The 23976-nt window shown below is 33.0% G+C and overlaps 2 protein-coding genes and 2 pseudogenes across 2 annotated transcripts; 2 read left to right on the top strand and 2 right to left on the bottom strand.

The window, feature by feature from the left end:
* Nucleotides 1-2625: 2625 nt before the first annotated feature.
* LOC107365735 (uncharacterized) lies at nucleotides 2626-7559 on the bottom strand. Its single transcript, XM_015933290.3, has 16 exons — nucleotides 7265-7559; nucleotides 7120-7199; nucleotides 6903-7062; nucleotides 6583-6719; nucleotides 6425-6518; nucleotides 6176-6357; nucleotides 5903-6034; nucleotides 5480-5707; nucleotides 5304-5414; nucleotides 5068-5148; nucleotides 4842-4995; nucleotides 4375-4566; nucleotides 4188-4305; nucleotides 3897-4111; nucleotides 3300-3833; nucleotides 2626-3223 (listed from the first exon to the last, which is right to left on the bottom strand). The coding sequence occupies exons 1-16, from the start codon at nucleotides 7314-7316 to the stop codon at nucleotides 2730-2732; spliced, it is 2964 nt and encodes a 987-aa protein (XP_015788776.3). The 5' UTR covers nucleotides 7317-7559; the 3' UTR covers nucleotides 2626-2729.
* Nucleotides 7560-9325: 1766 nt separating this feature from the next.
* On the bottom strand, nucleotides 9326-10682 carry LOC107365778 (crustapain). Its single transcript, XM_015933349.3, has 4 exons — nucleotides 10555-10682; nucleotides 10332-10484; nucleotides 9730-10268; nucleotides 9326-9647 (listed from the first exon to the last, which is right to left on the bottom strand). Exons 1-4 carry the CDS (start codon nucleotides 10639-10641, stop codon nucleotides 9440-9442), a joined length of 987 nt encoding a protein of 328 aa, XP_015788835.2. The 5' UTR covers nucleotides 10642-10682; the 3' UTR covers nucleotides 9326-9439.
* Nucleotides 10683-14460: 3778 nt separating this feature from the next.
* Nucleotides 14461-16006, top strand: LOC107365746 (legumain pseudogene; annotated as a pseudogene).
* Nucleotides 16007-21619: 5613 nt separating this feature from the next.
* On the top strand, nucleotides 21620-23188 carry LOC107365734 (legumain pseudogene; annotated as a pseudogene).
* Nucleotides 23189-23976: the final 788 nt, after the last annotated feature.

Genomic DNA, 23976 nt, shown 5'->3' with positions numbered 1-23976 from the left:
TTTTCGATGTCTACAGTAACATCAACATCTTATTATAAATTGGCTTTTCGGTTGCTTTTACCATAATCGGTTAGAGCAACACGAGAAATCAGTATCGAAAGGTCATTGGTGATTGCGATTTGCAGTAGCCTCAAGTTTAATTAAACTTCTGTAACTTTTGTTGAATATTTCATTGCAGAGGGTTTTTAACTGTTTTAAAATGTCGTTTTTAATCAAAAGTTACAATTCATATTGAAACGAATTTATCATAAAATTAAAAATTTCAATGCATCAAACGCTGACACATCACGAGTTGGAACCTCAAAACAATGCATGGTGTTTTTCATAAAATAGTCACAGAATGGATAATCCCTCTAACTTATTCACTTTAGATAAAAAATCATGATTTTATTTTGTATAATTGTGTATTTGCTTCATTGTCTCTTGCTTGTCGAAATTTTGATTAAAATTGAAAGACATGTTGCACAATTTGCAATGTCTTTATCTTTTAATGTTTTACTTACAATTTAGTACAGAAATAAGGACTGTCGATCTACCTACGAGTGCTGCTCGATAAAATACATAATAAAAAATCATTTTAAAAATGACCAGAAAATAGTGAGCATTTGACATGTTCCTTATTCATCAGTTAAGATAAATTCATAATTTTATTGTTATGCATGTAAACTAAATCTTTGTTCAAATCATTTGAAGAAAGTATACCATTTGGGAAACCGATAAGTCCATGAGCGAAATGAATGGATATATGGTCATTTGATCCAGAAGTGAGTACTTTCTTACCCTTGGCAATATCATCGTACATCATGACAATGTTTTCAGCAGGAACTCCGTGATTTCTCAAGACTTGATAAGCATCGCATCGGCTTGATGGCGATAATTTTTGTATGCATTTGATCCAGCAACCAGGACAGCATGGATATCGTAATCAGCAGTTGGTTTAAAACGCAACGAATCAGCCAAAGGATCGAAACTGAAAGCGTGAAAAGTATTGAGAAACTGACTAGAAATGAAAACATTATTAAAGTTTGGTGTTTGGTACTGTTTGTGAAAAGATGATTGAATGGTAAATCGCTGTCGTTTTTATTTTGAATTTCCGGGCTTATCGAATCAATCAATCCAAATCCTCAGATTAATCTTGTGTTAAAAAGCCCAAATAAGCAAAGCAGCCCATTAGTATCAAATGACATTGATTTCCATGATTCATCTCTTATCAATTGATTGTAATATTTTCAATATTAGTATATGCAAAAACTTTTTATGGTAACATAGTTCCGAAAAATTCTGACAAATGATAACCCATGCGATCAGTCTACCTTACGATGACAGCAAACATCTTAAGTTTTGATTGAAATCGATTACTGCGTTTTGGAGATACAGGCCAAAAGTCATGCTCATGGAAATGATCTGAAATATTGGACGAAAGACTTGTTTTATCAATGCTTGATTATCTGCGGATGTGAGAAAGTTTATGAAAATGAGTTTATGACTTGATACTAGAGCTGTATGATCACTAGGAAAAATTTTTGTTTATAACTTTTATCCGTATAACTTTCAAAGATGAAGCAAGCGATTGAAGAAAGTCAATAAGAATTGCTGACTCAACACCCATGTTTGTAAATTTTATGAGCAAGCCATTCCCAAAGGTTCTCAATAAGAGGAACTGTATTCAGACCATAGCACAACTTTGATCTAATTAGCCTCCCATTATACATATGATGATGACCTACGAGGTTGCATTAGATTACATTTGATAATAATAAAGGTCACTTTGGCCAGGTCAAGCTTTTTGAACTATCGCGCGATCTTCTCTTTCAGTTATCAACATTCGTTTGGTCTTCCTGAACTTAGCCTTCTCGATCTTTCAAATATCGTCCAACAGCATATTGACATTTATAACGAAAACAAGAACTCGTCACAAATGCATCATCAATTGAATAACAATATAATTCTGTTTTTGATTGCCATAGTTAATCCCCTTAGTTAACAATGCATCTAACAAGCAATCAAAAAACGATCAATCCACTTTCCTAATGCAGTGTAATAATAAAATACTAATAATAAACAGAGCGTGGGCGCAATAATCATTAGATTATTGATATGATAATAATTATTAATATGCATAATAATAAACTGATAAACTAAGTACTAGTAGTATGTACTTTACTAATCATCCACATAACAATACAATTATCAGGTTGCTTTCATCGATAATTTATAATTTGTAATTAAATACTTTCATATCTAGATTGATGCTACAAACAATTATTCACCCAATGCAAAGATTCATATGATGTTGGTTACATAAAATAAGCATGCACTTAATAATTCCCCCAACACAATATCATATCTAGATTGATGCATCAACCAATTTTCAAACTTTAAATACTAATAATTAGACATCGGCTAGGCCTTTTCTGGGATAAATATTTTTACCTGCACTAAAGGGAACCAAGTAACGGTACTCACTCAGACTAAATTGACTTTTAGCTGATTTAGTCCAAAATATTGAGAAAAACATCCTTGTTTGAAATTCTGACCAGAGGTCAAATGATCAGGTTATCTTGAATACTCTAGTAAATGAAATTAATGTATAGAATTGAAGTTTCAAAATAATAAAACCGTGACTTCAATAAAGACCTGTAACGTCAGCGTTTTATTAAATATGACCGCTAATGGCACAAAAGAAAAGTTTTTACAGGAAGTAATTAGTATTGTATTTGCGAATAAATTCAATAGACATTCTCAATTGGCTGCTCATCTTGTTGTCTTTTCCAAGTGCAATCAGCATTGGTCTTTGAAGCATCATGGATCTGCTTAACCTTTGAGTAAGCAAAAGGAGCCATGAATCCCAATGCAGCACCGACGAACAGGAACAAGATTATTATACCAAAAGCACCTGATCCCGTTGTTCCTTCAATTTCTTTAGTTGAACTGGATTCTTTTCGTTTATTTCCATTCGATTCCACTTTTAACTCGTAATTGTAACAATGACCTCCATCAGTGGTTTTTGTATCAGGACCTTTAACTGAGAAATGAGTCAATGAACAAGAACTTTCTGATCTACTTTTAGGGCAGTAATTAAATGATTTACATCCAGTTTCCTCGCCATCGGATAACTCATAACAAAATGAAGCACATTGATCTAAGGTTAGTTTGGTTTCGGTCATCATTACATCTGATACTATTTTGTTGCCTGTTTTTTGGTATCTTTCAGATACTTTGGCTGAATGAATTACGAAAAAGGAAAGATTAAGATGGATTTAAGACTTGTTACTTGGGTTACTTGTAAGAATACTTACGAGTGTATATCATGCATTCCTCATCATATTCAGTAGCTTCATCTGTGTATAATAAATCACCGAAAGTACAAGAACCATCACAGTATTGAAATGATATACATTCGGATGAGGCATGACAGGCCTTTGCACAAGAATGCACAGAATCTTGTTCAACTGCAGTTGATTGCTGAGTTTTAAATTTTCTGTTGGACTTTCTTGAATAATCTTGGAGAATACTTATAGAATAAATTTCACATTTTAGGTCAGTTTCAACCGACTGATCCTTATTAGCAACATCAGAAGCCTGCAAACTGCTTACTCTACAGTCAATTTTACCATCATTGTTGCAGAATGAAAAAGTAATGCATGGAACTTGATCTGATTCATGACAGTTTCGGTAACAATCAGCAAAATTTTTTCCATCTGGTACCGAGAATGTGAATTGGTTGTCAATTTTCAACTTTGCATTTTGTCTGATTTGAGAAGTAATATCGTTTTTCGAGTCAATTTCCTTTTTAGTTTTGTCGATAACATCAATAATCTTCAAACGTGTGACTTTCAAAGAAAGAATAAGTATAATTGTCAGTTAAGTAAAGTAACAAGATGAAAAGTACTTACGATAGCTTCTGTCAAAGACATGGAATTTCATACCAACATCTTGCAAGTATGCATCATGAATCTGGTCAAGTGTTAACTCTTGTTTAACTCGATACAAATTGTTCAGTGGAAAGAAGTAGACACTTGCTGATTGTCCTTGTTTAGTATCTTCCTTGAGATCATTAGGATTACTCAAGTACCCACAGACAAGATCCGAAGGTCTGTAAATGACAACCCTAATTGTGAAGAGGAAAACAATTTATAGTTATAAGTTACATCGAAATGTCCATCTAGTCAAGAAATGATATATACTTGATTGTCTCTTGACTAAATTGTGATAACTTTTCTAGGCATTCGGGTTCATTGTTAGCCTTAGTTTTCATCATCTTGTCGAATGTCTCTTCACTGAGAGACATAGTTTTAGAGTTGACTGGAAAAGAAAAGAAAGTTTAATTATCGAATTGAAGTCAAGTGAGGTGAAACGCAGAAATCAACTTACATTCTAAATGTGGTAGATCAAGAAATGTTACTTCCATCTCGATTTTTGTATCAGTGAAGCGATATTCAATATCACTAATTCGCAATATACTGACAGGTTTAACTAAAAGGACAAAATAAAGGAAATCGGCTTTCAACCAGTAAACACGATCCTCGGTGTGCTTGATGCATTTGTTGTATGAGCGATCTGAAGCTAAAGAAGCAAATGAGCTACGATCAATATCATTTCAAATATCTTTTTCAGCTCATTTGATCGTTAATCGTCAAAGCTTTTCACAATCAAGAGTTAGCATGTTGATTAAGTATTACAGACATCGGTTTAAATCAACCATCGATACATTCCAAGACAACATAAAATTTCAACTACTCACTTGGAGTTCAACGAAAAGTACACAAATTTTCTTAAACTAACAATCGAACGATGTAGTTGTTACCCGTGGAAAATGTTAATAACTTATCAATACATACCATCGCACTCTAATACGAAGTTAAGTATCACTTTTTCATCGCTAGACGCGTATTTAACCTTTTCTGTTAATGAACGAATATTCTCGATAGATCGAACTTGTTGAAAGTTCATATAATCTCTTGTAATTCCATTCCTCCAAGTGTAAACTTTTTTCTAACGTTAAGACATGATTAAAAAACTAATATTAATATTTTGAGAATAACGAGAATTTAAATGAATACTTACCGATATATCATAATCATAGATGGAGATCTTGGTGCTGACAAGAGTATAACCATCAAATATGTCATCTGCGGCATCATTTTGCTGGCAATCCCCATTTGGATTGAAATTCGAATATTTATACAAAATAAGTAATGAATTCATCATCTAAAAAGCATAAAAATGACTTGTGTCTGGACAAATCTCACTTTTCTTCGTTTCTGTTTGTGAAATTTGTGTGTTCAATGCAAGTTACTTACCGATGAAACAAAAAATTGAGTGACGACAGCTTTATCCACCTTCTTTCCATTGATGTTAACATTATATTGCACTGATTCCCATGCTTCAGCAGGAATTCCAAATCGATGCTCCTAAAAGAGAATCATAAAAAAACGAACTTGAATTCAGTGAAAAAGTTTTTTCGTTATTTACTCACCAATTTGAGTCTCCCAAGATATTTAAAGTTAAGATCAAGCATGAAAAGATTATCCAAACTGAATAAAGCCCGGTCTAATCCAGGTGTATTCGAGTCTATGGATACTACAGCAATAGATCCATTCGTTCCGACATGAAATGAAACTCCAAGTCGATAGTCGTAAATAACTTCTGAACCAAGTAGTACTGCTTTTATCCTCAAAAAATCGATATTTTTTTCAGCATAAACCTAACAATAAATGAATGAGAATTGACAAATTTTAACTTCGAAATGAAAGATCGTAGTTCAGTTTCATAGTTGATTTACTGAAGATTAATTAGATTCGACTATTTGTCTTGTTACCCCTATGAGATGTTCATCATTCAGTTAATATCCAGTTTCCCAATACTTTTTCACTGATCTTTCTTTGACAGATAAACTAACCTTACTAATTGATCGAGACGCAGTTGAACCCTGGATTCTCTCCTCCATGGTGAAGTGAAGATGAGTAACCAACAAACTTGGCAATGGTTCATTTCCAGATAAGTAATGTGGACATCCGATTCCAAGTGGAGGCTAATCAAGGATAAACGGTGTTTGGAATAGGTTTTGGCATAAATTCATGTTTTTATTTAGAGAAGTCTATAATTTAATTTCTTGATCAATATTTTCTCCACGATTATAGCAGTAAAAATATTTAACTGAACATATACTTACATGCACCTCGCTTTGAACTAGATCTGAAGAAATGTCGACTCCAGAGTAAGTATCTGTGTGGGGAATAGAATAGATGTCCAAATATAGATTCTCTTTTCCTGGATATGGAACTGAAGTTCGATCATAACCACTAAATTCAATTCTGCTTGGATTTTCTATTCCAGATTGGTAATCAAGATGACCTGAGTTAACAATAAGAATGCAAATATTTTAAATTGTAATCAACTTAATTCAGGCGTTTTAACTTACTTTTGTAATAGAAAATAATTTTCAAATGTTCATTAACTTCTGTTGATGCACCTTTCATCATGATTCCTCTGATGTTTTTATCTGCAACTGATTTCTATTCAGGAACAGATAGAACTGATTAATACATTTGAATAAAAAGAATAAATAAGAACAGTTACCCAAACAAACGACGAATGATCGAGTCGGTATAATATCGAAGGTCCCATCAAGAGAATCAGGTTGAGTAAAGAATTGTCGATTCCAGGTAAAGTTTTATCCCAACCATTCTTGTAAGTGAACAGTAAACAATTTGTACCTTTGGATAGTGAAATGAACAAGCACAATCAAAAACTTGACTCAACTTGAACAGTAGACTCGAGAAAAAAGGTGTTCACTTCATTGGTATCAATTGTTTCAGAAACCAATCTCATCACATAAATCTGTTTATATCTATTTTTATATTCCACCAGTAAAATCAAAAAAACTTGAGTCTTCTTACCATGAATAACCAACCGTTCCTTGCTGTCCACACCAGTTTGAGAATCAGCTTTATAGTGTGCTGAGTAGGAATCCTTGTCGTCTGAGATTAAAATTTTACCTTTGATGCTTTTTCCAGAAGCTGATATCAACTCTTGTATAAAATATTTTTTAAATCCATTCTAAGGGATAAAGTTAAAAGTTAGATTGATTGAGAATTAGTTGATTCTTCAACTCACGACATCCGTTAAAGTAGCATTAATCACTGGACCTCCATTAGGTACTTTTAATGGCAAGTCCACCAAGCTGTGGGTACTGACTATTAATTAAGAAATATACATGCATGTTAGCTTAAGACGATTGAGTTTTATTTTAAATTCTTACTTGTTGATATTGTTGTAAACAATGTAAAAACAATTAAAAGTTTGATTAACATTTTAATGGAGATGTAATACAGAATTAAATAGAAACACAGTTAATTGCAACAATTTGTTCCAAACTACTGTTGCTGAAAATGAAATAAATATTCATCAAATAGCCTTTTATACTAGTCAATAATATTGTATAAAAAGTTCCTGCAAAGTAGAGACGCCTTGAATAAATAAGTAAATTAATAGATAACTCATTTAAAATTAAAGATATTGAACTTATCAAAAACAGTTGATTTGGTTTATGATTTATGAATTTTTAAACAATAAAAACTAAAAATATCGTATCTAATTACTTAGTTGACTGTAATAGAAAAATTGATAAAACCTCTAAATCAATAGATTAGATAATATTTTATCATTACCAGAATCTTTTGGCTACCGTTGAAATTCTGGTAAGTAGGCAGCACAAGCAAAGGTTCTGGTTTTTTCTTTATGGATGAAACCATGCACAGTTCACATTTCTGACCACATTTGGTCTATTATGGAGCCAGATTAGTGATGCACGAACGATGTTACTGATCAATACTGATAGCATTATGAATTTATCTTAATTGACGAATAAGGAGCATGTCAAATGCTCACTATTTTCTGGTCAATTTTTTAATGATTTTTTATTATATGTTTGTTCGAGGAGCATCCGTTGGCAGATCGACAGTACTTATTTCTGTACTAAATTGTAAGTAAAACAGATAGAAAAATATAATTACATTGCATATTGAGCTAAATGTCTTTTTAATCAAATTTCGGCAAGCAAGAGATGGTTAATAAGTCAAATACAAAGTTGTACAAAATAAAATCATGATTTTTATCTAAACTGAATAAGTTAGAGGGATTATCCATTCTGTGACTATTTTATGAAAAACGCCATGCATTATTTTGAGGTTCCAACTCGTGATTAATCAGCGTTTGATGCATTGAGATGATTAATTTTCTGATAAACTGGTTTCAATATGAATTGTAACTTTCGATTAAAAATGGCATTTTAAAACAATTAAACACCCTCTTTAATGAAATATGCAACAAAAGTTACAAAAGTTTAATTAAACTTGAGGCTACTGCAAATCACAATCAAGGTGTAAATGCAAAAAATTTCCTTTCAAGTTAAGAGTTGGGACTTCGTGGGCTTGAAAAGGCATAAAACTGAGTCCATTAAGACTTGAACTCGTTACATCATCACTTGGTTTCAATGTGAAAGGTAAACCGTATAACTTTTATTGTTCATCTGATGGCGATAAAATAGATAAACCAACTGGAATCGATACCATTTGGGCCAACTACGATTTTCGCTGCAACTGGAAACTAGATTTGACTGCAAATAGCAACCAAATTGCTCCAGTTACTAAGAAAATCAAGAATCATTTTATGATAGTGAAAAGCAAAACAGAGTAATGATGATGGAAAAGGAATCTGAATGGCAGATGGAAACATTTATTTCTGGTTTAGTTCCAGACACAAAGTCAACTGATCGATCAGTTAAGTTTGTCAATGCTCATGGAGTCTCATTGACTGTTTCGTGTGACAAGAGTTTCAGTACTTTGACTGGATTCGTTCAAAAAGGCGATATGAAAGAATCAATCGACAAGTTATTCACTTTCAAGTCACTTGATGGTTACCGATGTGGATTCAAGTTAACTTTCATAGTATTGCTATCATTAAGTTTAATTTTGACTCAAGACCATTTGACTTCAGCTTCAGCTCAGTTTCATGATTTAGCAAACCAAATCTTACAAGGGAAGTTCTGTGGTTTTATGCGCTTTGAAAAGTAATGATCGAATTTCGAGGTAGAAAAGGACAAATATCCATTGAATTCATTCGCAAATATAATACAATTACTAAATTAAATTACTTATATCTAATTACTTCCTTTGAAAACTTTTCTTTTGTGTCATTAGCGATCCTATTTGAAAGTTTGTTCAAGTTAGGAACAAAACATGAAATTGAAACAATCTTGAGTGGATGGAAAGCATTGGTTGCAAGCACTTGGGCAAATTTTTTCGAGTGAATTTAAGATTAGTTGAGATTTATTGAAAGACAATTTTATTGATATTCTTAGTTGCCTGAGTGAGTTATAATATTTATTGACAAATTTTGTCAATTTTGCTGATTCAAATTAATTTACAGTAACCCTTTAGACAACTGGATATGAAGCATCTTCAGCAACACCACACATGTTGATACCTCGGTACAATCGGAAGTAACCATTTTCACCGAAATCAGCTCCCCAACTGTTTTTGATTAGCCAGTAAGGAGTGCCATTATCAACACCATAACCTACAACGGTTACACCGTGGTTGAGAGCCTGAGGCGAGCATACGGTTGACTTTAAAACACCAGAACTTTATTCAAAGTGTGAAAATAAGTGATTAATTGCTCATTCGATCTATTTGAGATGATCAATTTGTGAATGAAATTACTTACTGATATAACTGCAAGTCAAACTCAGCATCTACGGCAACTGAAACAACTCGTTGAGCGACGGCTTGAAGAAGGGCATTCTCATTACCTTGCGGAATATTAACGTATGATGAGATTGAAGCTCCTCTTTTGGAAGCGGAGTATTTGCATTTACCACTGTCGTCTCCTGCAGCAGAAGTGTATGGATAAGAACTTTCGGTAGCAATACCTTTGTTATCTATAACATATTGGAATGATAAGTCCATACGACCACCATTACACCCCTTATTGTGGTGATCCCAAGAGCATTCAATCAAATTTTCCTCTGAAAGCTCAACCAATTTACCAGTTTTTTGGGCATTTGCGGATTCAATGGAAGCTATAGCTGAAAAGGCCCAACAACACTTGCATTTAGCTTGATTTTTGACTTCGGTTACAATTCCTTTCGTTCGCCAGTCAACTGAGGCTGGAAGTTGAACAGTTTTGTTGACATTGTGGACAACAGGGGTAGAGTAATGACTCTTTTTGAAGCCCAGATAAGCTGATTTAAATTCCTCATAGGTCTATTCATTAAGAAAAATATTGTGAATCAATTTATTGAATAGTTTACTGAATAATGAACTTACCAAATCAGCAAATTTATTGACTCCTAAGCGATAAGTGTGTTCACCATTGTTAGCTCTTTCATTGTGGGCTTTGATTTTTTTCAAGTTGTTTAAGAAAACTGTTTTCCGCCAAGCTTCTTCCCTTTCGTCCGCATAAACCTTGTTGTGCTTGGCCTATCAAATAATGAAAAGTCAAACGGGAAATCAGCTATTTATCAGCAGTTTTGCTCGTTAAACAACTTACCTTGAATGATTCCCATTCATTTTCATTGGAAAAACTGGCAGCAGAGACCAAGACAAAAAGAGCGATGAAAAAAGTTGTTCGAATCATTTGAATTGTTAACTGTTTAATACGGTTTGATGGATGAAAATTATATATGGTGCTGGACAAAATTTTTCGTACACCTCTTAATTTAAACTCAAAATGATCGTAATATGATGGAGTTTATAGTGAAAGTACTTTAAAAGTCCAGTTTCTCTATTGCTGACTTCTGTGAGTCTTTGTTCAAAATCTTATAACTCACCGAAAAATGAAAATTTGAAAATCTCATCTTGTGCTGCTCTCTACACAGTTTTTGGGATAAGCTCATCTCTCAGATGAAAATCACTACAATATTCATCAATAATTGTGCACCATATCAAGTTTTTTTTCTAGAAATTCCAATTAAACGAAATTCGGTGTTTCGTCGATTGCTAGCTAATTACAAAAATTTTTCAAAAAAGTAATGTATAAACATAAGAATTTAATATAATGATAAATTATTTTTTAACTATAACAAATGATTTTTCGAAGTATAAAATGTGAAAATAACAACAAAAAAAATTGAACAAAAAACTCAACAAAAAAATATAAACAAAATAACAAAATATAACAAAAGATGATTGGACAATATTTTTCGTACAAGAGACCTATGACTATCTTTTCGAACTCTGATTTGAAATTTTTGTGGAATTTATGATTTCACCCTTTAGCTCAATTACTTTGACCAGTCTTGAGTTAATTCCTGACACTAAAGAAGACGTGGTTTCAACCTTTTCTCGATTGAGCTTTCTTGTTGCTTCTTTAATGCTTTCCCATAAATCATCAGTGTTTTGGTAAGGAGGACGATCGTAAACTATGTCCGAAAGCATCTTCCAAACATTTTCAACAGGATTCAAGTCAGGAGACTTAGATGGCCAACTCAGCAAAGCGGGTACATGTGAAGATAACCAATCTAATGAATGCTTACAAGTGTGTATACTTGCATTATCTTGTTGAAAATAGTATCTCCTTCGTCCAAAATGTTTCCGCAAAACAGGAAGAGCATTTGTTTCAAGAAAGTCAGTGTAGTACTGACCATTGACCCTACCTACCATTCGAAAAACATGAACAATTCCGTTTGGTAGCAACATTGCCCAAACCATAACTGATCCTCCGCCCATCTGACGCATTTCTCGATCTGATTCCTCGTCTTCACTCATCCAACTCATCCAAGAATCTGGTCCTTCGAGATTGAATTTCTTTTCGTCCGAGAAAACTGTCTTGTTCCAGTCGAAGCCATCAGAAAGCCACTTTTTCGCTATGGAAACTCTGTCATCTTTATGTTTCTGCTTGAGCTGTATTCTTTTCTGCTTCTTTTTATATTTCAAACCTAACGATGACAATGACCTTCTAACTGTCCTGTTTGAGCATTGCAAGTCACAGTTCGTCTTTACTTTCACAGCATTTACCTTTTCTCCTCGACCTTTAAGTTTCCTCACCTCTCTTTTTATTTTGTTTACATCCCTGGTTCCTAGTATTTTTGGGCGGCCAACATCTTTCTTTGCTCTTTCATAATCATTTGCAATCATATACTGTACCGTGCTTGGTGTTAATTTGAATCTCCTGGCGGTTCCTCTCAAATTCTTGGTTTCTTTGTATTCTGCTCGGACTAAGGCTATCAACTCTTTTGAGTGCATACTGTATTGATGTAAAACCGTCAGAATATTAGTATGTAGATAATATATCTGAAAAAATTACTTACCTGGTATAGTTACAAAGATATATGTCAAAAAGTCAAATGTACGAAAAATTATGGCCACTAAATTTTTGACAGGAAACAGTATTATTCAAACTGGAGAACTTATGAAAGTTTTCGTTGATGATTTACTTGAATCAACACCTAATAATAGACTAATTATGGTCACAAAGTCAAAGAGAGCAAGCAAGTTCACGAAGAAGCAAAAAAACAAGTGTACGAAAAATTTTGTCCAGCACTATAACTGTGATCATTAAATTATTTGCAAGTTTTTATATTGTTTGCTGATTAGCTGACAGTCTAACATGATTATTCCATGCTGTTGGCATTTCGATTGATTAAATCTATTGAATAATATCTTCCATCCAATAGCGGTAATCAGGAAACTATTAATATTCAAAAGTCGGTTCAAAGGTAAAAATTGGTTGATGCATCAATCTAGATATGAAGTTGTGTTGGGGGGATTATTAAGTGCATGCTTATTTTATGTAAGCAAAATCATATGAATCTTTGCATTGGGTGAATAATTGTTTGTAGCATGAATCTAGATATGAAAGTATTTAATTACAAATTATAAATTATCGATGAAAGCAACCTGATAATTGTATTGTTATGTGGATGATTATTGTAGTTCATACTACTAGTACTTAGTTTATCAGTTTATTATTATGCATATTAATAATTATTATCATATCAATGATCATTATGATTATTGCGTCCACATTCTGTGCATTATTAGTATTTTATCATTACACTGCATTAGGAAAGTCTAGAGATGGAACGTTTATTTGATTGTTTTAGATACACTGTTAACTAAGGGGATTAACTATGGCGATCAATTCAAAACAGGATTTATTGGACAAAAACAACAAGATCGAGAAGGATAACCTAGGTCAGGAAGACCAAACGAACGGTGATAACTGAAAGAGAAGATCGCGCGATAGTTCAAAAAGCTCGACCTGGCGAAAGAGACTTTTATTATTATCAAAGAGATAATCTAATACAACCTCGTAGGTCATTGAGCGAACCTCGAACTCTTAACTCGAAAGTAAATTTTCTGCACGTACTCCTTGATTGTGATTTGTAACAGCTTCAAGTTCAATCAAACTTTTGTAACTTTTGTTTCATATTTCATTGCTGAGGGTGTTTCACTGCTTGAAAAAAGTCATTTGTAATCAAAAGTTACAATCTTTATCGGAATGAATTTACCAGAAATGAGCTATTATTAGCACTAACCAGTTATCCAACTAACAAACAAGTTATCTAGCTTTACAACGCGTGTCTGACTGTTTTTTTAACTTTGGATTGGTGAATGCAATTAGTTGGTTTATACCAAAATACTGTTGACATTCCAGGTCTTCTAAGTTATCGCAGTTGTCATCAAACAATCTTGTAAAAAATAAAAAGGAGCCTGAGTCGTGAAAAAATTGCACAAAAAACGAGCCAGCAATCCTAAACTAGTGTCATTACTCAATAATCCTAAAACGACCCTGATATGCAAGATTTGAGGCGCTGAATCGATCCTTTGAGCAAATTTAAATTCAAAGTTTATTGAAAATATGAAATTCAACTTTCAAATCATTGCCAATTTCACGAAACCTTAATAAAAGTGCATTGAAACTTTACTCTGCTTACAAAGTTTTGGTCATGCAAGGATCTGCAATGAAAAATAGTTTTGCGGGGTCAAAGACTAAAATAAGAGAGAGAGAAAAGGGCTTAGACCGATCGCTTTGTGTGAAATGAGCATATTTATTCTGTTCTTAATTCAGAATAAAAGCTACAAAGGCACTTGTTTCTGTTTCTGAATATCAAAGATAGCAATGCAACAATATGGTGATTCAGCACTCTCATGCTGCAGTCGTGACGATAATCTATTCGATAAATGTTTCATTTTAACAAGAAATCAATGCTGATTATTTTGATTAATTACACAATATTGTCTGGTATATTTTTCGTTGAGTTAAATCCAGGATTAATTATATTGGGAATACAATCAAACGTTAAGATATTTATCATAGAAATCAATGTCATTTGATACTAATGGGCTGTTTTGTTTATTTGGGCTTATTAACACAAGATTAATCTGAAGATTTGGATTGTCTGATTTGATAAGCTCAGAAATTTAATATAAAAACAACAAAGGTTTACCATTCATTCATTCATTCAATAAATTTTTCATCAACAGTACCAAACACCTGACCTGAATAATGTTTTCATTTTTAATCCTTTTCCCAATACTTTTTACCCTTTCAGCTTCGACTCCTTTAGCTGCTTCGTTGGGTTCAAAGTCAACTGATGGTTACAATATCCATGCTGTCCTGGTTGCTGGGTCAAATACATACATCAATTATCGTCATCAAGCCGATGTTTGCCATGCTTATCAAGTCTTGAGAAATCATGGAGTTCCTGCTGAAAACATTATTGTCATGATGTACGATGATATTGCCAATAACACTGAAAATCCTTACCCTGGTAAAATATTCAATGCTCCTAATGGTCCTGATGTCTATGCTGGTGTATCAAAAGATTATATTGGCGATGAAGTTAATCCTGATAACTTCCTTGGTGTACTTAGAGGTGACAAAGATCTTGCTGCCAAGGGTAAGAAAGTACTCACTTCTGGACCAAATGACCATGTTTTCATTTATTTCGCTGACCACGGAGCTCCTGGACTTATTGGTTTCCCAAATGGTATACTCTCTTCAGATTATGTGAACAAAGCTCTAGTTTACATGCATAACAATAAAATGTATGGTAAACTTACATTTTACTTGGAAGCTTGTGAGTCTGGTTCAATGTTTGAAAACATTTTACCCGATAATATAAACATTTATGCAACTACTGCTGCCAACTCTGTGGAATCAAGCTATTCATGTTATTATGACCCTAAGATTGGTACTCCTCTTGGTGATCAGTTTTCAGTTGCATGGCTTGAAGACTCTGACTCTCATGACTTAACCAAAGAAACTTTGGCAAAACAATTCCAAGATGTCGTGAAACAAACTACAATGTCACATCCACAACAATTTGGTCAAAAGTCTTTGGCTAGTCTAGAAGTTGGTCAATTCCAGGGTGAAAAGAGTAAGAGTAAGATTCACATTCCAAAGAGACATTCGAGAGATTTGATAAACGCTAGAGATGTACCTTTAGTGATACTTAGACGTAAAATAGACCGTACAAATGATGCTGCTGAGGCTGCTGTTCTAGAAAAGAGATTCGAAACTTTGATTGCTGGTCGACGATTCCTTGAATCAAGTATTAAAAAGATCGTCTCTCAGCTTTGTTCCTATGGTTATTGCTCAGATGTAAAAAGCGTCATGTCAACTCGACAACCATTGATTAATCATTCAACATACTCAAAAGTAGCTGAAAAGTTTCAATCAAGTTGCCTTAACTTGGGTGTTCACACTCATGGAATGAAATTCATGTATGTTTTTGCCAATCTTGTTGAATCAAACAACTTCACTCAGTCAACATTGGACCTTTTCTTGGAAGATTTGGAGAGAGCTTGCAATAATCACATTGTTAATCATGGATTCGAAGCTATTATTTAAGTTAATATAGTTCAAATCTACCGATCGTAAGACTAACTAACTTAAAGGTATTTGTTATCATCATTGGTAAAAATAAATATCAAAATGATTAAATGTAACCTTCAATTTCTTTGTCTAAGCAATAAATATTAATTTAATATTCCAATTACTCAATGCAGTCAAAAAGCCAATAGCCAACTTGGCCCGAATTCGAGAATAGATTTATTTTATTGTATTTATTGAAAAGAAACTAACTTTCAGTCTTGATCGAAGCAGGTTCTAGTTTAATGTGTCTTAATCAGAGGTAAGTGTCTTAATCAAAGTCTTAATTCAAAATAAGGTTTGGGTCATCCAATAAGCAGTACTTAAAATCGTGGTTAACAGGAATATTCAGTGTCCTCGTTGCATTGAATGTCATCAGCTTGGTCGATTCAGCAGTTACACTTAGGAATCAGGAATTGTTTTCATCTTATCCTCCTTGTGATCGATAGAGTGATGTTTGTGGCAATCATCCAACAGTTGTAAGTTGTTCTTAACATTGGTTTTATTGCTCTCAAATTGGATTCTGCATTGAATTTGTAGTCGTAATTCTTGGAATAAATACTGTTGAGCTGGAGAGTTCTTCATTTGCTTTAGATTTTAAAGCTTAAGCATATGAAGCACTCAACAGCACTGCAGATTAGCACAACACCAAAGAAAACGGCTTTCGTTATCGGCAAGTATCTTTATGTTTGTGGAATGTTATAAGCAACAACTCTAACCAAAAGTGCGAATACCCGAACAAGATTCAGATGGTTTTCTGCGACAGAATGTTGAGTTTTTTGTTCGCTCAGACTAATTAATGTCAGCTTTGATTAATCAAAGTTAAAAATCCATATCATCCATCCATATCAATGCTAAAAACTATGTGTCTTGGTTGGTAAAAAGATTTAAATTGAATAAATGGTTTGGATAGTTTAGTGGACCTGAAACATGTACAATGAATGGATGTCTCATCTAATACCAATCCAATATAATACAAAACTTTCTTGATTGAAACATTCAATGCATGAATTTATTATAACAAATGATAAAATATTATGCAGAAACAATGTACTCAGCTTCATGCATAATGGCTGATTGTGATCTTTATTATCGTGTTATGATTAAATAGGTATGTGTGACTATCAACACTTTGAATGTAAATATTTATTATTTATAATAAAGTTCAGGGCAAAAGCTTTGAGAAAATTTAAACTTGCGACAGTTCACTGATTGAAAGGGCGCATAAATTGACAATTTTTTTGAAATTTGAATCGAAGAAAACAAATGATAATTCTGAATCTGCATTTGGCCGATTCTGGTTAATGGAAAGATACAACAAGCCACACAATTTTGATGCCATTTGATTTTGACTGGTTCTGACTGACAGAAAATTTTAGCTTAAAGTGTCACAATTGTTTATGCATTTCTAAACATTCTTCGAAGCAGCATTTAGTTGAATGGGCAAACAAGCAATTTGATTCAGTTTCAATTGAATCACAATAAGTTTTCTTTGATAAAATTGATCAAACGAAATTTTTCATCATCATTTAGGTGCTTTTATTGGTGCAGTTTAAGAAGGGCGACAGTAATCTTGATTCATCCAAGCATAAGTTATTATTTTTGTTAGTATCGGTAATTACTTGTAATATTAAGTGATTCAAGGCTAAATTCAAATAAAAATCTAATTCCATGAGAAGCTCAAGTTTGGCATTGCCGTCAATAACTTCGTCAATAATTAACATCTAACTAACCACTTTAGCTAACTCGCTCAAACCAGCAGATACACTCGAATTCTCTATTGAAAAATCTTGCTATTAACTATTACCAATCGGTTTTGATGCATAAATGGTCTTCAAGCCTTTCTTAGATTGGACATCTTTGCATTTGATTCATGATAGAATATCATAATAAGATCAATTTCGAATTCATCTTAACTTACATTTCCTGAACTTACTAACGCATGATTTTAGATTTTAAGAACATGTGTACAGAAATCACCTTGCAACTGCATATGGCGTGTGACCAGCTAATGGTAGACTAATGGGTTAATCGGTCTCGAATACATATCCTTTCAAAAAATGACCTCGATCGCTGCGTTTTCAGTCTTTGGCCAATTTCTAAGCAACTAGATATTCTAGAGAAACATATCTGGCTTTTGTTTCATATTTTATTGAAGAGGGTGTTCAGATCTTTTGGCAAGTCTAATCAACAGAAAAAATCCATATTCAGAAATCAACAATGACTCAGATTCTAATTTATCACATGTTAACACCCCAAAATAATGTACGTCTTTCGATCATAAAAAAGGTTACAATCAGAATCGATAACCAATCTAATATGATTTGAATTATCCATTGAATTTGAAAAATATTTAGCTCTTTTGCATTTCAATAATGGATTAACTAATCAATGATCAGTTATTACAACCAATAATATATTTAATAATATAATTGATAACCAGAATGAGTCTGAATTCGCCAACTTTCATGTTTATTACATTCAGTATTAAACTCGTTCATTTTTTACTCTGTTTTCAAGTGATTCATCAAAAGTTTAGTTTCAATTTTCATTGCTAATTCCCTTGTGATATATTCAACTGACTCAACATTGACTTTGAATCTACAAGCTAACCATGGAAAGTACAGAGAATAGTATGGAATATCCAATAAGCAGTACTTCAAAATTGTGGTTGACAGGAATATTCAGTATCCTCGTTACATTAGATGTCATTACAATGATAAAACCACAAGTTACATCCAGCGGGTCAGAAGTGGGTGTTACTCTTATCCGCCTTGTCATCGATGGATTCATGTTAGTGGCAATCATCAAACAGTTGAAAGTTGTTCTCAACATTGGTCGAATTATTCTCATGTTTGGTATCGTGTTCGGTGTATTGGCATTTCTGGTTGGAGCAATTGGTGCTGCCGATAATATTACAGAAGCACAAAGAGACATTTTGATTACGAACGCCGTTATCTTTGGTTTAGCGTTACTCTGCAGTGGATTTATAGTCGTGCTTCTTGGTAGTTATACAGCTGAATTGGCGAATAATTCATATGCATAAGCTGCAAAATATAATATTATAGATGAACTATTTAATAATAAAAAATTTATTCATGCTAACACTTAATAACACATGTAATTTAATCTAAAGGCTTTAATCGCATAACAGTTTAGGGATTCAATTATTCTTGTGCCAAAACTCTAATTCTATTTTTAGCGAGACTCTAAAATAATCTGAATCTTACATTAACTAATTCAGCTTGCAAATTTTCTCGTGATTTTTTATTTTTTGTGAGTTTGCTGTCTCTAAATGCAAGTCTGTCAATAACTTGGAGTCCGATTTTTCTCAAAAGTTCAAAAGAAAATCACGTTCCATTAAAATATGATTGCCATACTAAAGCTACATTGTTGATTCAATTGTTACTGTTAAATACACTGTAGCTCAAAAGTTTAGAACTGGAATAATTTTTGATGACGAGACGAAACCTGTGAGTGAAATAGCAAAATCAAATACAGTCACCATTGAGATAATGCACTCATTTTTGCAATTGCCCCTATTAAGGAGGAGTTACAGCTACTTTTGAATTTGGTCAAATTTTGATTCGATTTCTTTGATTATCAATTGACTTAATTCAATTTTTTTTCGCGAAATATCAATCAAAAAACTCGCGAAATCAACTTAAATCAACATTGCAGGTTAAACTTGATCTATTAAGGAAGATTGAAATTAATAAATTACGCTGCCCGAAGAATAGTGAAAATAAGCTATTCTCAGTGCGGTGCATTACATGGTGTATCTCAATGGTGACTGTAAGGCGAGTGACATATCATTCAACAACATTTTGATTGACTAATAAGAATAATCTTTTTCCTTTCCGTTGGCTAATAATCCTTCACATTATTGTATTAGTAATGTGATATTGTGATAAACACCGTGTATGGCAAGCTACATCTTTTTGTTTCTTTTATTATGATTTATGCAATTATCTTATTTTTTGATAAATCGCTTTACTGGGTTACACCTTAACATCTGAGTGATGGTTGAATTGGCTGAGAATTACCAGTTACAAATTGCATATCATTTCGCTTCTTTTTGCATGGAAAATATAATTAACTTTGTTTCTTTGTATGCTGGAAATGAATTTCACTTGAAGTCACTTGTAATCTGTTGGTCTCAATTTGACTTTTTCATCATCTGGTGCTACGTTATAGCCTTTCGGGGTTGAATGAAGATGTTCATGTGTACAAAAGTCTGGAATCACTTTGAATTGAACAGTAACCGAATTACTGTCATGACTACTCACCGTCATTGTTCATCCATCATAAGATTTTGATAACTTTTCGCTGCATAAGCAATCTGCTGATGTGTTATGATAAAAATTTTAATTATTTTTCAGGTTGAATGAGTAAATCTTGATTGACAATGAATCAAGAAACACATGATGAATATGACGATTTTGTTTTCACTATGTTAAAAATGATAACCTAAACACGCACTTTGGTTATGGTTTGTTAAATGCAATTTGAATTGAACCAAATACTGTCGACATTTCAGATCTTCAGAGTTAACGCGGTTGCGATTAATTACTTTTTTGAAAAATCAAAAGTAGCCTGGGTCGATAAAAATTTTGAGCCAATAATCCTAGATTAGTATTTAATACTTTAGTTCTCATAATTATGCAGGATACGAGGCACTAAATCAATCTTTTGTGTGGATTAAAATTCAAAGTTTAGCGAAAATATAAAATTCTCCTTTCAAAGCATTGCCAACTTACGAACCTGAATAAAATTGCATTAAAGTTTTTCTGTTGACAAGGTTTGGATCATACAAAGATCGCCGTTTTCTCAGCGGAAAATAGCCAGTTTTACTTGTCACAGATCAAAAATTGACCTTAGCTTGGACAGATTATTTTGTATATTTGTGTGAAATGTTTAAATTTATTCAGTTCTTACAAGGGATGCATGATGGGTGATACGAAAATTCTGAACTTTTTTAGGGCTTAAAATATTTTAAAGTTTCAACTTTTGCATAGTTTAAGACTATTGAAAGCAATATGGATTTGTTTAAAAACACATTTTATAATATTTCACCATATTATCATAGATCAACATTACTGGTCTTAAGAATTTTGACCTGCGATAAAAAGCTTTGACAACTTGTAACTTTGAAACGGAGAATTTCCGAAGCGAAAAGCTCGACTAAGGGTCATATCTGACCCATTAGAATATTTTGAGCCAAAAAAAGTTTAAGATAACGTTATTCGTATCACCCACCATGCCTCCCTTGTTAGTTCAGAATATAAGCTATAAAACACTTTATTCTGTTTCTGGTTATCGCAGATATTAATAATACGAGATAATATGGTGATTCAGAACTCTCTTGCTGAGTTTTGACAATAATCTATTCGATAAATGATTCATTCTAACAAGAAACCAATACTGATTATTTTGTTTGAGATACATTATTAAGTCTAGTTTATTATTGGTGAGTTAAAATTAACATTTTGCGCCCATTAAATTCAAGGTTTTGACATATTTAAAATAAAAGCGATTGATAAGACATGAATCATGGAAATCAATGTCATTTGATACTAATGGGCTGTTTTGTTTATTTGGGCTTTTTAACAAAAGATTAATCTGAATATTGGGCTTGTATGATTTGATAAGCTCAGAAATTTAATATAAAAACAACAAAGGTTTACCATTCATTCATTCATTCAATAAATTTTTCATCAACAGTACCAAACACCTGACCTGAATAATGTTTTCATTTTTAATCCTTTTCCCAATACTTTTTACCCTTTCAGCTTCGACTCCTTTAGCTGATTCGTTGGGTTCCAGGTCAACTGCTGGTTACAACATCTATGCTGTCCTGGTTGCTGGGTCAAATGAATACTACAATTATCGTCATCAAGCCGATGTTTGTCATGCTTATCAAGTCTTGAGAAATCATGGAGTTCCTGCTGAAAACATTATTGTCATGATGTACGATGATATTGCCAATAACACTGAAATCCTTACCCTGGTAAAATATTCAATGCTCCTAATGGTCCTGATGTCTATGCTGGTGTATCAAAAGATTATATTGGCGATGAAGTTAATCCTGATAACTTCCTTGGTGTACTTAGAGGTGACAAAGATCTTGCTGCCAAGGGTAAGAAAGTACTCACTTCTGGGCCCAATGACCATGTATTCATTTATTTCGCTGATCACGGAGCTACTGGCTCTATCGGTTTCCCAACTGGTATACTTTCTTCAAATGATTTGAACGAAGCTTTAGTTTACATGCATAACAATAAAATGTATGGTAAACTTACATTTTACTTGGAAGCTTGTGAGTCTGGATCAATGTTTGAAAACATTTTACCCGATAATATAAACGTTTATGCAAATACTGCTGCCAACTCTATTGAATCAAGTTGGGGATGTTATTATGACCCTAAAATCGGAACCGCTCTTGGTGATGAATTTTCAGTTGCATGGCTTGAAGACTCTGATTCTCATGACTTAACCAAACAAACCTTGGAAAAACAATTCATGGACGTAGTGAAACACACTAATAAATCACATCCCCAGCAATTTGGTCAAAAGTCTTTGACTAGTCTAGCAGTTGGTCAATTCCAGGGTGAAAAGACTTCAAGTAGGATTCTCGCGCCGAAAGGTTATTTAAGAGATTCCATAAACGTTAGAGATCTACCTTTAGTGATACTTAGACGTAGAATCAAGCGTACCAAGGATGCTGATGAAGTTTTCTTTCTAGAAAAAACATTACAAACTTTGATTGCTGGTCGACGATTCCTTGAATCAGGTATTAAAAAGATCGTCTCTCAACTGTGTTCAAATGGTTATTGCTCAGACGCAAAACAAGTCAATCAAGTTATGAAAACTCGACAACCATTAGTTAATCATTCAACATACTCAAAAGTAGTCAAAAAGTTTCAATCAAGTTGCCTTAACTTGGGTGTTCACACTCATGGAATGAAATTCATGTATGTTTTTGCCAATCTTGTTGAATCAAACAACTTCACTCAGTCAACATTGAACCTTTTCTTGGAAGATTTGCAGAGAGCTTGCAAGACTTTCATTGCTGATCATGGATTTGAAGTTATTATTTAAATAAAGCCACCGATCATAAGGTGAAATGAATTAACTACCTGATGAATCAACTTACTCAAAGGTGTTGAAACAAACATTCAGTGAAATATGTTATCTGCTATAAGCTATGGGTGAGAAAAAACATATCAAAAATATCAAAATAATTAACATTAGAATAATCAAATGTTAACCTTCAATTTTTATATCTATCAATAAATGTTATTTTTTCAACAAGTGGAGCCTACGATCATTAATGATCGTAAATTTCTTTCCTCTGTATCAACAAATTCAACTTGTATTTAAAGTCTCATTTTCTTGAAGAAAACCATCGGCAATGTGAAAAACTAAATATAACATAATCAGGCTCAACAGCTGAACAAAATGTTTGAACTTTGAATGCGATTTCGTCAAATACCTTCAGAGAATCAGAGAAATCTGTCAATTACCCGAATGGTTCCATTTCGTATGCTAAAAGTTCATCAAGTCGTAACTCTTAACTTGACTGAAAGACAAACCCAATCAAATCGCAGACATGGTAACTGCGTTAAATTATAATCGTGCCTAATCAGATCTTTTGTAAATAGAGAAGTTTCACAAGTTATTTTGAAAAATGGATTAAAGTAATGAATTAAGCATAAAATTATTTATCCTGTGTGTTCTTAACAAAAAATTCATTTTAGGCGGTTTTGGCTTTTCTGCTTTGATTTTGTCTAGAAGATCAATTTGGCAAATTAAATCTTTGGCTTAACTTTCAAGTAAATCATTGATATTCATTGGCTTCATTTTGGCCCGTTTTCATATTCTGTACGAATAGAAAGACATTTTGTTATTGACTATCAAGCTTTTTTAAAGTGTGATTTCACATTTCGAATTGAAAGACTAGTAACTGGAGATTCTCTTGCATCGTTTTTCTAACCTCAATAACTGTTAATTTCCGAATTTCATAAAACAACTCATCGTGTAGTGCAGCATTAATTATGAGAAATGTAACATCGTTTTTCTGTCCAACTTTAT

This window comes from Tetranychus urticae, chromosome 3 (assembly GCF_039701765.1).
Source record: "Tetranychus urticae isolate SD_2017Ah chromosome 3, NJAU_TeUrti_SD_1.0, whole genome shotgun sequence".
Taxonomy (NCBI): domain Eukaryota; kingdom Metazoa; phylum Arthropoda; class Arachnida; order Trombidiformes; family Tetranychidae; genus Tetranychus; species Tetranychus urticae.
This window is presented reverse-complemented; position numbering and strand designations above follow the sequence as displayed.

Bases quoted from the DNA above. Each gene is read 5' to 3' on its own strand.
- LOC107365735 (XM_015933290.3), bottom strand. From the start codon at position 7,316: ATGTTAATCAAACTTTTAATTGTTTTTACATTGTTTACAACAATATCA. The intron at 5,415-5,479 runs GTGAGTAAATAA...ATTCTCTTTTAG, and splicing joins ATCTTGGGAGACTCAAATTG to GAGCATCGATTTGGAATTCC. The intron at 4,567-4,841 runs GTATGTATTGAT...TTGCTTCTTTAG, and splicing joins CTTCGTATTAGAGTGCGATG to CTTCAGATCGCTCATACAAC.
- LOC107365778 (XM_015933349.3), bottom strand. From the start codon at position 10,641: ATGATTCGAACAACTTTTTTCATCGCTCTTTTTGTCTTGGTCTCTGCT. The intron at 10,269-10,331 runs GTAAGTTCATTA...CTTAATGAATAG, and splicing joins TCAATAAATTTGCTGATTTG to ACCTATGAGGAATTTAAATC. The intron at 9,648-9,729 runs GTAAGTAATTTC...CTTTGAATAAAG, and splicing joins TTTGACTTGCAGTTATATCA to TTCTGGTGTTTTAAAGTCAA.